General features: G+C 40.4%; 1 protein-coding gene across 1 annotated transcript in view; it reads right to left on the minus strand.

The window, feature by feature from the left end:
- The window catches only part of large1 (LARGE xylosyl- and glucuronyltransferase 1), a 97,200-nt gene that overhangs the window by 53,814 nt on the left and 29,295 nt on the right, over nucleotides 1-14,091 (minus strand). The window contains exon 3 of the mRNA XM_074698195.1: nucleotides 3,231-3,526. Coding sequence (XP_074554296.1) covers nucleotides 3,231-3,526 — 296 coding nt within the window. The remainder of the gene's footprint in view (nucleotides 1-3,230; nucleotides 3,527-14,091) is intronic.

Genomic DNA, 14,091 nt, shown 5'->3' on the forward strand with positions numbered 1-14,091 from the left:
TATACATTATAATGAGGCTAAATTATGGAGCATGGGCACTTTGAGTGACAGATGGATGCTGCAGGCTTTCTGCCAGACACCAACACAGCTGATTTAACTACTGAATTGTATGTGTGAAGCAGACCGGTTATTTGAAGATCCATGGCGAGTCCTCTGCTGTCCACACGCTTTATGAGCAACATAATATGATACATAAACAACTTTTGTCAGGATCAACAGCTGATAAAATCTGTCCCCATGGAAAACAGTAGAGAAAATTGCTCATTGACGCGCTGTTGAATTAACCATCATGGTGACTGTTTAACCGTGATATTTTACCACTTATCCCTCGCTCCTCAACAGCCAGATTTTGGATCTTCAAACTTCATATAATCAATCAGCTGTTTTTAATCCATGTTTAGTGCCTACAAAATGTGTTGCAGCCCTCTAATGTTCGTTATGCAGGGTTTGGTGCATGTCCGCTGAAATGACAGTGAAAAATGACTCTCCTCCCTTCAGCTGATTTTTAACAGCATGTAAACATCATGTTGGGCTCCCTTTAAGCCCTGGGTCATAAATTCTTTAGCTCCAAACGCCTCTCCCTGATGCCAGCTGGACATGTCAAAACTCACTGTGCATCTTTTTTTATTCCCCCCTCTCAGAGTTAAAGAGTGATCTCCCTGCAGGCGACAGAGCAGCCAGGCTAACTCTCCAAATGAGCAGGGGTCATGTTCACACACGGCTGGAAGAAAACTACGCTCAGACTGTTCTCTGTTCGAGCCTGGAGGAGATCTGCCCTCCCTGCAGTCAGCTGGCTCTCTGCTGCAGACAGGAGTGAGAGTGTGTGTGTGTGTGTGTGTGTGTGTGCGTGAGTGACGGCTGATGTGGGAGGAAAGTAGAAGGTGGTGATAAGAAACCATCAGTGGGCAGGTTCTTTCTCGGAGCTGCACACACTTTACACACACCTGCCAGTGAGAAAGTACAAGAAGTGTGTGTCAGTGTGAGAGGAAGATCAGCCCTGAACATCCTGCTTTTCTTGGTGCATGTCAACTCCCGGCGAAGCAGGACTGAGGACACGTATTGTTAACAGAGTAGTCTCAATATCTTCATTAATCAATTCAGAGATACTTAATCACACATTCTGTCAGTACATGAATCATTTCTGTGACCTTCAGTGAAAACCTTCAAACTTTTCTGATGCAAGCACATTAATCTCACCTCCAGAAATGTAACTCAGTGAGATTTTATTTAAACAGATCAGTTTGAATGTGTTTTATTTTAGATAGGTTGTTGAGTTGAGTTACAGAATCCGCGTGGGACCTTTCTTTGATAACAGCTCTCGAGACGCCACTTTCAGTGTTTGCGTCCCTAACTGCCAAAGAAAGGAGTCGGTGAGTGATAGCCTCATAAACGTGAAAGCTCTTCTTTTTAATTTCTGCATTGTGTGCTTTAAAAATGAACATCTGTCAGTAGTTTGGCTCAGTGCACAGAAGAGCACTTTTATACTTTTAGTCCTTAAAATTTAAATCCAATAAAAGCTGCCATGTTCCCAAAGAAGAAAATCAATATTATCTAATCGCAAATAGAACTGTTTTACCCTTAATGGGAGTGTTGGCTCCTGAAAACACTTTTTATGATATAGCAAAACTGAATGGATTTGGGTAATCATCTGAAACACATATTAAACATTTGCAAATTCAATAATATAGATGTAGCACACCCATTAGTTCAATAAGGAGTAATAAATGAGACTGCAACAGATTAATATGTTAAGCATTCTTATGAATCTGCAGATTACATTAAAATACACTGGTTAATTGTTTAGTCTATAGAATACACCAAAAAGTTGCCAAAAAACTTCTATGAGTTAATTGCAGCATCTTTGAATTACCTGAATTTTCAGAATAATGTCAAGAAAGTCTTGTTTCCAAACCAACAGGGAAAAAACAACCTTAAGTTTTAAAGTGGGGTATCACGTTTTTTTTTTTTTTTAGGCTTTATACCATCCCTCTGGTAAGCTGTAGTGGCTTCACAAAGTTTAAATCTTAAAGAAATCTTAATGTTCTTTACACTGGTGTTTTAGAAAACTGATTTCAGCCTCAGTCTGAAATACTTTGTTTTAGCTGCTGTTTCTTTAAGGCTTTATGCTCCCTCTCCTCTGATTGGCCAGCTGTCTGGAGGCCTGAAGGGCAGAGCGATGGACAGACCTTGGTGTTTGAGGCCTGTCTCTCCAATAATAGCATAAATTCAGTAGGTCTCAGGGAGATCTTGTGCTATCTCGTAGTAGTTTGAAATTCTCATGCTAAGTATGGACATACAGCATTGTTAGTTTATGTCCATGTAAAAAAACACCTCTTTAAACAACATTAGATTTTTTTTTTTTTTATCACTGAATAAAAATGGAGAAGAGATGAAATTCATTGTGTTTACACTTCTTTTCAAAAGTATAAATTAAGGTGACTTTGACAATAGACTATGTTTTTCTCTCACCTTTAAAAAAAACTTTTTTTTCATGTTTTTCTGGTCTAGGTCTTTGCTTTTATGATGCTTATTTCTTTTGTCCCCTTAATTTGGCTGAATTTGGGAGTCAAAAAATACAGGTAGATACACCAAATTCTGACTCCTGTGATGAGGACAGCATCCTCTGGTTACCTGTTGAAGCTCAAATAAACAACCTGATCTGTGGTCAGACCCCACCTGCAGATAATCTGATTATAGGCTGGGAACATATTTCTCACAACAGTCTGTGTTTTACCTTTGAAAATGACAGTCTAGAGTTGACAATACATTCCCAGCTAACCTCATTTCTGAAGCAATCCTTTGTTCAGGCTCTTATAAAATCTCTGTTTGTTGCTTTGAAAAACAAAATGAAAACCAAGCTCCGCTGATGCCTTGAATCTGCACCATGACACAAACTCTCTGTCAGTGTTATCTCTTCCAGTCACCCAGACAGACTCCAGGTGGGCTGGGAGGTGATGTGTGTGAGGTTATATCAGCGCAGAGATCTCAGCATGGTGGTGTTAAAGCTCTCACATTATCCTGACAGTGAGTCTCTCTTCCTGACAGAAAACCAGGCATGTCTCTGCTGAGGATTAGGCTAACAGGAAGCTAAAGTCTGGGTATAATGCGCTGTCACGGTGTGCTAATGGTTCCTGTGAAACATCCTCAAGGTCATATGGTCGTGCTGATTACTGCGTGCTGTGTTACAGGTGGAACATCATGTGGTTAAAAATGACAAACACACATCTCACCTCACACTTATCCACGGCTGGCTGCTGCACACAGTCTGAGCTGTTTCCCACCGCTGCAGCTTTCTGGCCCTCATTGTCACCCGTCCCCTCCTCTGAATGTGTTCGGCTCTGGTTGCCACGGTGACTGGCGCTCTGAAGGCGCGCAGACGGACTCCTGGGTGGCCGGCTGAGCTCCCGGCGCAGCGCCCGGTTCTCCTCCTCCACTGCCCGCACTCGCAGCTCCAAAGCTTGCCGCTCGCCAGCTCCGCCCACCGGCGCTGACTGGGCTTCCAACGGAGACAGAGGAAGGGGCTTCACTGTGGGATGGAGGACAAACTGATGAGGAAACTGATTTTACTCAGGAGCTCACACTTAGTCGTAGGGGTGGGAGAAAAACTATAGATCAGGACTTTTTGTTTTACAATACCGAATCGAGTTTCTTTGTCAAAATTTTTTTCAAACCCAAATTCTTCATTTCAGTCGATGTTTATAAACTGAATTAAAGAAAAGTTAGCACTTTTCTCCAGCAGAGGGTGAAACGTTTCTCTCTGGTTCAGGTGACGTGCGTTTTAAGGGAAAACACTGCTCCTGATATAGTCTGTAGACGTCATTTAACTTTTTCACATGGTCTGGTGTTAAAAAAGCAAACAAAAAAATGAAAAAATTGTAAATATTAAAGAATCGCAACTTAAATCAAATGGGCACCCCAAAAATCATAATAGAATCGAATGGGGATAGTAGCATATCGTTCTAGTCCTAGTTGGTAAGTCTGACTTTACTCAAGGAGTGTGGTGGAAGGCAAGAGCACATGAACAACTAAAAGGAGTTGTAACTGACGACATGCTACTCAAAAACAAAAAGCACCTTCTTCTTATTAAAGCTGTTGGGAAATATTCCAAACCTGAACAAATTGATGAAAACCATTAAGAAAAAGACCTTCTTTCTTAGACTTGAGGGAGTAATATTTTCTCAAAGAGCAGAGCTCAAGGAGGAGGGGTCACTTATAATGGCGACTGCAGTCTCAAAAGTATTCAACCCCTTTATGACAAGCATCTTTAATACTTAGTAAAGCAACCTCTCACTGTTATAACCTGCTGCAAAACATAATATATAGCCAGTAACAAGCTTCTGGCAGCCTTCCTTGATGAATCTGAGCCCATTCGTCATGAGCAATAGCTTCGATTCCACAAATATTACTTGGCTTGTGTGCTGCAACCACCTTCTTCAAATCCCATCACAGATTTTCTACAGGGTTTAAGTAAGGTGATTGACGGCCACTCCAGAATATTTTATCTGAAACTATGCCTTGGTGGACTTTTAAATATGCTTAAGGTAAGAGATGAATGAGTACCGATACCAGGTATAGGTTTCAATAGGGGTGGGAGAAAAAAACGAAAATCAATATATTGAGTTTTTTTTTTGTTAGACAATATCAAAATCATGTATCTTTGTTAAAGAAACACATTATTTATTTATCTATTTATTTTTTAATTCAAATTCTTCATTTCAGTCTTTGTTTATAAACTGGATTGGAACAGAGTTACCACTTTTCTCCAGCAGAGGGTGCTATGTTTATCGCTGACTCACATGATGTGCATTTTATGAGAAACTATGGCTCCTGAAATATAGTCTCTATACATTATCATGATTTAACTTTTGCACATGGTCTGGTTTCAAAAAAGCAAACTAAAAACCGCAAAAGTTGTAAATATCAAAGAATCGCACATTAAATTGAATCAGCACCCCAAAAATCGTAATAGAATCAATAGCATATAGAGTGAAGAGCATATCGTCCCAGCCCTAGGTATCAGGTACTCCTGAGGGGTGCTGATACCAGCAACAGATACTCCTTTGAAAGAGTAGTGTTACAGACAATCGGGACAAGAATTAGAGTAAAAAGAGGTGAAAAACAAAAATGAGCAACTGTTTGGTAAGGTTAATTGTCCCTTTGTAATGTCAGGTCATGTTTGTATCACTCTCTCTGCACTATCACAGTAAATTCATTGAGATGAGAAATTGTTTTGCAGGAGACACCTGATTGAATATGCATGATAAATAACATACTTAACAGTGGGCCCAGTTTAAAATTTATTGTGTTTATTTTTCAGTATGAAATTCTGGTTATCAGCTCACATGATGATGCAAAACTAAGTGCTTCATTTCACAGAGTAAAATCACTGAGGGGCAAGCCTGGAGGGGTTTGTTGAGGATGCCAAGAAAATAAAACAGAAATGGATGCAACTTTGGTTCACTATTACAGCTGCATCGATCCTGTTCCTCTCAGTGTTTTTGCCTGTGAACCACAAACTCAGACCCTCCCTCAGCCTAGGATGAGCTCTGCAAGCTTTGGTATCAGATTAAATGTGTTTTTAATATGATTTTTTAAACTGCAGTTCAATTTTAGCTGCTCAGCTGAAAACAGACACGACATTTATAGATACAGGCATTTAAAGGTTGGAAACATCTGTTAATCAAAATGTGAAAGCATCATGGAAAGAGACCACAGCTTAGATCATGTTTCAAGTCAGATTTACATCCAACTTTTTTGATGTCTCCAAAACGCCTTCACACCTTCAAAAACTGCACAATTTACCATACTGTGCAGGAGAGGTGCATTTGTGAACACAAATGTTGGAATCCACCAGTGTCAATGTGATGTGTGAAAAGAAATGAAAAGGAATTCTAGTATCAGTGATACAACCTTGGGACTACAGGGAAAAATAGCTGTTCGCCTCAGCTGTCTGTCACTGTGAGGGGTTTTCTGTAAAAGGAAAGTCTGGGGATTGTCAGGAGCTAAGATGTAAAATAAGCCTCAGATTTCACAAGCTGGAATTACCTGGAATACTTGGGGATACAACAATTCAGTGGAAAAAAAAATTAGAAAGGTAATTTGAGATCTAAAATATAGAAAGGAAATTTTAAAGAAGGACAAAAACACAGTATCAGCCCCACCAAATCAATGGTAGCCGAGTATAGGGTCCATGATGAGCCAAAAAATACCTCATCCAGTGTGTCGTTGAGCATCTCAAGGTGCATGAATAAATTCATCTGACCTCAATCTGTTTGAAATTCCCAATCCTCTGAATTCATCTTCGATTCTGCACACCATCAGGAAAGTTACTTGCCAAGGTTCAAACATCCTGATCTTTTTGGTGAATTTTAGGTCAACACTACTGCGAATCTCAGTGGGCTCAAAGCAATAACTGCCAAGGAGTTAAACAATTCAGAGGCAGCATCCTTGGAAGGATTGCTGGCCTAAGTTGTCCAGAGGTTTAGTATACACAAAGTCAATGAGATGATGGACCATAGAGTGGTGAAGAAATGCAGCATTTATATCAAGTTCAACCATAGACTGTTAACCATGTTGATGTAGTCTCCATTAGTCATTCATTCATTTCTGAGACTGAATTTTGAAGCCAATCATCAACTCAACTCAACTTCTTTCAATCTACTACAAGGCAAAGAGAGGAGATGAAGCAGCCTCTTTGCTAACAGCTATCGCGTACCCAAGTCAGCCATGTCCTTTATCGGGCAAACTTGTAAATTTATTGTCAAATTTAATGAGTTATAAAACAGCTCATTCTCCAGTGTGTGCCAATAGAGAAATGAGCTGTGGAAATCATTTTCTGAATCAGGCTGTAAACATTGTTTTTGCTCTAAATTGTTTTACCCTTAATGGGAGTGTTGGCACCTGAAAACACTTTTTATGATAAAGCAAAACTGAGTGGATTTGGTTTATTACCTGAAACACATATTAAACATTTGCAAATTCAATAATATAGATGTAGCACACCTATTAGTTCAATAAGGAGTTATAAATGAGACTGCAGCAGTTCATATGTTCAGCATTCTTATTACTCTGCAGATTTTATTGAAATACACTGATTGTTTAGTCTATAAAATGCACTAAAAAGTTGCCACAAAATCTGAATTAATTGCAGCAACTTTAAATTACCTGACTTTTTAGAGTAATTTCAAGAAAGTCTTGTTTCCAAACCAACAAAGTTTAGAGCTCAAAGAAATCTTCTGGTGTTCTAGAAAACTCTTGATTTCAGCCTCAGTCTGAAATACTTCATTTCAGCTGCTGTCTCTTTAAGGCTCTCTCCCACAAACCCCCTTTCCTGTGATTGGCCAGCTGTTTCTTTTTCCCTTTTTAGAACAGATGTACATGGTTTACGGTGCTTCTGCAGCCAGCCTCAAGTGGATGCTTGATGAACTGCAGTTTTTGACTCTGGTTTAATAATCGAAGATGAAACGTTGCTATGAGAGCATGGACTAGAGGTGGGAGAAAAAAAAAATCGAAAATGGATATATCAGGATTTTTTGTTTGACAATAAAATTGGGATTGTTTGTCAAATAACCTTTTTTTTGTTTTTCCCATTAAAATTCTTCATTCCAGTCTTTGTTTATAAATTGGATAGAAAAAAGTTACCACTTTTCTCCAGCAGAGGGTGAAATGTTTCACTCTGACTCACGTGGTGTGCATTTTCCCCCATGATCTGGTGTTAAAAAAGCAAACTAAAACTTGCAAAAATCATTAATATCGAAGAATGGCAATTTAAATTGAATTGGCACCCCAAAATTCATAATAGACTGGAATTGCGAGAATAGCATATTGTATATTGTCCCAACCCTGGGATGTAAGTGGAGCAGGCAGGCAAATTTAAAAAGAGTGCTAAGACAGATCTAATTTTTTACAAGGAAGGGAAGGCGGAGCAGTGCACTGTCCCACTCCAGTCTCTCTCTGTTACCGATCACATCACGACTCCCAAGCATGCCCAAACATCGCCTGGAATCAAAACATATTTTTTGGAGCAGGTCTGGAGCAGAGCAGGATGCAATCTTGGCTGAAACCTTAGCAGTAATAAGTGGAGCGCCATGGTTGGATTTTGAGCAAGGGGTGGAAACTCTTTCTGCTCCACTCCTCTGACATACGCTGGTTGCAACCTATACAAATGTTGGTCTACACAGACCTTGTGAGACACATCTTTTGTAGTCCAAGTCCTTGGCTGGGAAACAGCTATCATGTTGATGTATCTCGAGACCGAATCTGCTCTGATATCTTTCAATCAATACAGTCAGTAATAACAGCATGTCTGTCCACACTCTGTATCTAATCCTTTTCAGCAGCAATCTCTCTGCAGCTTCAGATACTGCTCTGAATTCAGCAGAGGCCTACACATGAATCTCCCTGTCCGTCAGGTACACGTTACAGAGTCAGACCTCAGCTGCTTCTTTGTTTAAAGGTCAGTAAAGAATCCAACAAGCTCTCCAGCCACAAGGTTAGCCGCCTCGGTAAACTCCACATATTCCAGTATGGCAGGGAACCAGAGGCGTACAGGTCGATAACAGGTATTGATCAGAGATGGGAAATGAATGGTCCTTCAGTATGATACCATCTGTCATCACAGCCAGCAACCAATGCTTCACAGCCAACTGAGTGAGTCCTTGTCGCCTTTTGAACCAGCCTGTTCAATACACATCCTCATCTTGAACAGAAAAAGTGCCGCTACTCCCCAGAACATGCAGGAGATGTAATTTCTCTGATTTGTTCTCAGAGATGAAGTCTGGAGTGAGTTGAAGCACTAACTTCTCATTGGTCCTGGCCTGGTTTGTTCTCTAACCGAGTGTGTTAATGAAGAGACACACTTTGGTCTGCCTTCAGATTTATCGTCCCCTGTGGCTGGAAGATATAAAAGCAGTCAGCGAATACACGGGTCTGCTTGACCGTGCAGGGCCGCTAAGCCCTCTCCTGCACAACAAAAGCACCTTCTGGACTCCGTTTCGTCCAGGCTGTAATTAATTTGCAGAGTGGATTTGCTGGGCCTTAATCCCAGAGAACTGGACTCAATGAGCATTTGTTTGCTCGCTCACAGATTGCATATGGCATTTTCAGGGCAGCAGATGCACCTGGTCTCTTCTGCATCCATGCCAATTCATTTGGCTTTTAGGTGTTTGTCATGAAGCTTATCATCTACATGCAAACAAAAGCCTCAGCAAACACATGAGGCAGATTTGCCCAGTGGTGGAGAGGGAATAACAAAACATTAGCAGAGTACAATGCACTGCAATTTACATCCAGAAACAAGCTGCCAGAAGCCTTTTTATTCTAACACTGACCATGTAAATAAGCTACATGTGGTTTTGGTTTGAAATTTCATCAAGTGTATCAACTGTTAGTTGTTTTTTAGATCCAGTCTATGAGCAGGTGTTAAGCACATAAAAAAAACAGATCCAAAAAGGGCTGTGAGTTTTCAAACTTTTGTGTTTCTAGTTATTACATCTTTGCTGTGCCAAACATAAAGGAAGGAAGGAATATGGAGCTTACTGTCACTCTGAGGAGAGGTGTGAGAGCATGAGATCAAAATCATCTACTTAAAAACCACAAATCTTAACTGTCAGAGAAAAAAACTACAAAAAAAACAAGACCAGCATCGACTGGTTACTGCTGCAAAAAAACTACAAGGACACATCAAACAAACACGATCTAAATCTCTCTGCATCTTCTGTACAATGAAACATCTGTGAATAGGGAATGTCAACAAAGAGGCTGAATTCTGGGGAAATGTATAAAGAAAAACAGATCCTATCATCAATTTCTTGAAAAACGCTTTTGGAATACTTAAAAAAAACCTCTCATTTTCAGGGACACCAATCCATTATTTTTCTGTGACACCTGTGGCTGGACTCAGTGGTGCCTTCTAGGGTTGGAGACCATTTCCAATGACCACCATCACCCTGAGGTGAGGACATGACTTGCCAAGGCGTCCATTTGTAATTTAAGCAAATGAATGGATCTGATCTCATTTTGGACACTACTTGCATGATTTGTAATCACATAATGCTGCAGATTGAAACGTAACAGTAGGCAAACTTTGAAAACTTAATGTGTTTCATATACATAATGTTACCAAAAGGTCACTTCTGCAACCCTTGAAAATCATTCCTCCTTTGAAAAAAAATCCTGTACTCATATCTAGAATATAGAAATCTGAGAATAATCTAACAGCTGAAGAAAATAAAGCAACTTTTGCTTCAAACAGCAAATATGAGACCCCGTTTACACGTTTCATCTGAAAACCCTAAAAAACAGTGAAAAAAATCTGTTTACACGGAAACATCGAGGGCTGAAACGCTGTAGTTAGCATGCCAGGCCTGTAGTTGGCGCTATAACTGTATTACCCAGAGGTCGCCTTTGGTAGATCTCCACTGAAATAGAATTGAGCTGATCATCTGGTGTATTGGTGAATGCTAAGTGAAGAAGTGGAGCAAAAGATGCACATTTTGTTGAGAGACAGTCAGCAGATTCAGCAGCAGATTGAACAGCACAAGCACAACACGGTAGTTCACGACGATCGTAACAATGGTACTGTTGAACTGCTGTATGCGCTTGCGCAGGGCGAAGCGTGACGTCGGCGTTTCCACTTAAAACGCCGGCTTACTGTTTACACGGCAGTGTTTCAGAAGAATTCCACTCCGGAGGCCGTTTTCAAAAGTTTGCGTTTTAGGTCGACTAAAACACTGTTTCCATATCAACGCAACGCCGAAATGCAAAAATACTTTTGCACCTCACCCTAAAACCATTGTCGTATAAAGGGCCCTTTTGCAGGTAAGAAAAATCCTGCTTTTGCTTCACTCCTGGCTTCATCACACCACCTTCGATACCTCTTCTTTTTGTGTGAATCATAGAAATGCTTCCTACTCTACTTGGCAGTCTCCCGTGAAATTCAGACTCCTCTGATTTGTCTTCAAGGATCGTCAGATCCAGAGGTGAGTTCTTAACATGTCTCCAGACTGCACTGCCTAAATGACTGATCAATAACTGAATCATTCTTAAACAGAAGTTAATTGCCAGCTCCATGTGAGGGTTGATAAGCCTTATGGCAGCCATATTGATACACAGCAGGGTGTGTTCATGTGTGTGTGTTTGTCTGTGTGGACAGATGGATTGTGTCAGCTGTCTGATCTTGGCATTGTCAGTGATGATATGATCTGGATGGTTTCCTGCAGAGACTCACGGCAGTGGAATGGTAATGAAAACTGATCGACTGTCGGGGTCACAAACCTCGTGTGTGGTCACTGCAGATGGATTTCATAACAGATGCATACAGGTTTAAATACCTTATTTGTTTTAGTCTACGTAGATCAGAGCACAGTGACATGTATGCTATCATGAGTCAGGTACACCTCATGTTTTATCATGTGTTTAAACTGTTTCTACTTTTCATGATGCTACAAACACACGAATCCCCCAGTGAGGCAGAGCTAAGCCTGTTGATGCAGTTAGATCAAGTTACAGAGACCTAAAACTGTCATGTTCTGTATGACTCAAATTACAGTGTCATGGAGTGTGCTTTTCCTTCAAAGATGGTGATTAAATTAGTGGAAAACTGGGACAGGTATACAGCCTGATGGCATTAGAGAGCGACTAAAATAGAAACAAAAAAACGACATCCAAGAAAAGCTCAACTGTTGTTCCTGTGCATAAATGTTCCTCATTTTCTCCTTCTTCTTTATTCACCTTCAGATTGTTTCTCTGGAATTCAAGCTGGAAAAAAAGTCCCAAAATGCTCCAGCAGGCAGTCGTCAATTTCCAGACTGGTTGTGGATTTACTGGCTTGGGTTTCATGGGTTGTATGCTGACCAAATTGCATTCCCTTTCACAGGTGTAAGTACACATGACTGGTTGGCACATATGCCTACCGGTAAATCCTCCCTTCGCTCTATAAGCCCGCAAGTGTGGCTTCTGATTGGACCAGAGCTTCATCACATGAGCCTCGGCTTTATGATGACAGATATTCCCCACATGGCTTTCCAGAAAAGACAGCTGCATAAGAGACACAAACCAGCCTCTGAAACATGTTTTGTTGGCTTTTGGAGGATGTTCTCTGTCAGCTGTGAATGCTCCATACACAGGCCTAAGTCACACAGAGGACACAGGTGCATTTATTTCCAAGTTTGAGCTACCAGAGGGAATGTTTTACATTCATGGATTCCTTCAGTGAGCTTCTTCTTACTTATGAATATGAAAAAGTGTTGTCCACTTAGGAAATCAGGACTGAAAGGTTCAACTAGGCCTTAAAGGGAACTTAAATGAATTTGGCAGGAAGGTCAAAGTAATGAAGTAAGAACAAGTGCAGTGATTAATGGAGAAGAGACAATATTTGCATACTGGCCTTTGGCAAAAACCAAAGAGACACTTAATTTGATTGAGAATTTTCTGAGAAATCCCACATTTTTCAGAGCCCATTACTGCCAATCTGAATTAAACATGTGATTCACTAATCTGGTTTTCGGGGACTGGGTGTGATTTGTTTTCTGAGAAACACAAGAGTAATTCAAGCTAATATTCATGAATTCTTTCACTGGATTATTCATTCAATTATGCTTTTCTTACACTGACTGCCCCCGAGTGGTCATTACAAGGCCTGGCGATGTTCGGGTTTAAAAAAAAACATGAACAAAAGCCAAAAATGTCTGTGTCAAACAATTTGTTCACTGTAACCTCAGGAAACCAGAGACGTGATACTGTGCAGAGTCATGAGACAAATCACAGCAAGGAGCAAATCATCCGGAGCCAGGCAGACATTGACCCCAACATGGGGGTGGCAGTGTGGCCTAGTGGTTAGATCTATTGCCCGATGGGGCTGGCCCTGGAGTGGGTGTGCCGGGTTCAAATCCAAGCTGTGGCCTCTTTTCCTCATATCATTCCTAATTCTCACTGTGTTCGCTGCTCTATCTGCTGTCCTGCCCTCTCTAATAAAAAGCATAAAAAGCCCCAAAAAATAATATTTATGGAAATTGAAGAAGAAAATAAAGTGTTCAAAACCCGTCTCTGTTTTGTTTGAAGTATTAGGAGCCTTGTGCTTTTTTTCAGACACCTTACAGCCTGAGGTTAGGGCTGAACTGAATAACCTGCTTTAGTTTGCATTCTGAATTAGGTTGTTGGACTATAAAAGTGAATTTACAGTCAGGATTATTTAAAAAACACCAGATGGTTGAGGCGGCCTCTGGGTCAGTACCTCCTGATTCCCTGACAGAGTTGGGCAGAAGCTGCTCTTTACACCTTGTCTTAGAGACAAAGCAGATGAAAGGTTTAAAGTAATCACTTTATTCTCCTTATAAATAGCAAAAAATCTACAGTATACATTGTACTGGTGTGAATGACACAGTCTCCTATGCATTTGGTATCGCCAACAATGTGCGGTTTCTGTGCAACTGTGTAGCTCATTCTCGTACTGTCTATTGTTGAGTTGGCATGCCACCAGCCAAAACTAGGAGGTTGTGTTTTCGGGAGAGTTTGTCTGTTTGTCTATGAACAACATAGCTCTAAAAGTTACGAATGGATCTTCATGAAATTTTGAAGAAATTTTTAAAATGGGATAAGGAAGGGAGGTGATCGGATCACTGTCTGGATCCAGGATTTTTTTTTAGAGGATTCTTTATGATCGTGAGATAGGGCCATTTTCACCATTTGTGTATATAACTCCACCATAAATGGTCGAATTGCTTTGTAAAACAATACAAGACAAGGTCACCATAATTTCTGACAGATGTAAAAGTACGATCCAGATTCTGGAAATATTCTGGATACTAAGATCCTGAATATGAAATATGTACTGGGTCATCATAATTTTCAACACTGTTAGGTAACAAATTATCATACAAACCTGCAACTAACACCAAATTGCAGAGCTAGCTAATTAGTAGAGCTAGCATTAACAGCCCACAGACTTCCTAGCAGGTTACACATTTTACCACATTCAATTTACATACGTCTACATCTCCATTTTCAAGATTAATAAGATATGCCACTGATGAGCTATGCTTGTTTATGTACAGGTAGTAGAGAATTAACGTATTATGACAGTGGACATTAACC

This window comes from Halichoeres trimaculatus, unplaced genomic scaffold (assembly GCF_033239565.1).
Source record: "Halichoeres trimaculatus isolate MK-OKI-2021-1 unplaced genomic scaffold, fHalTri1.1 fHalTri1_scaffold_21, whole genome shotgun sequence".
Classification (NCBI taxonomy): domain Eukaryota; kingdom Metazoa; phylum Chordata; class Actinopteri; order Labriformes; family Labridae; genus Halichoeres; species Halichoeres trimaculatus.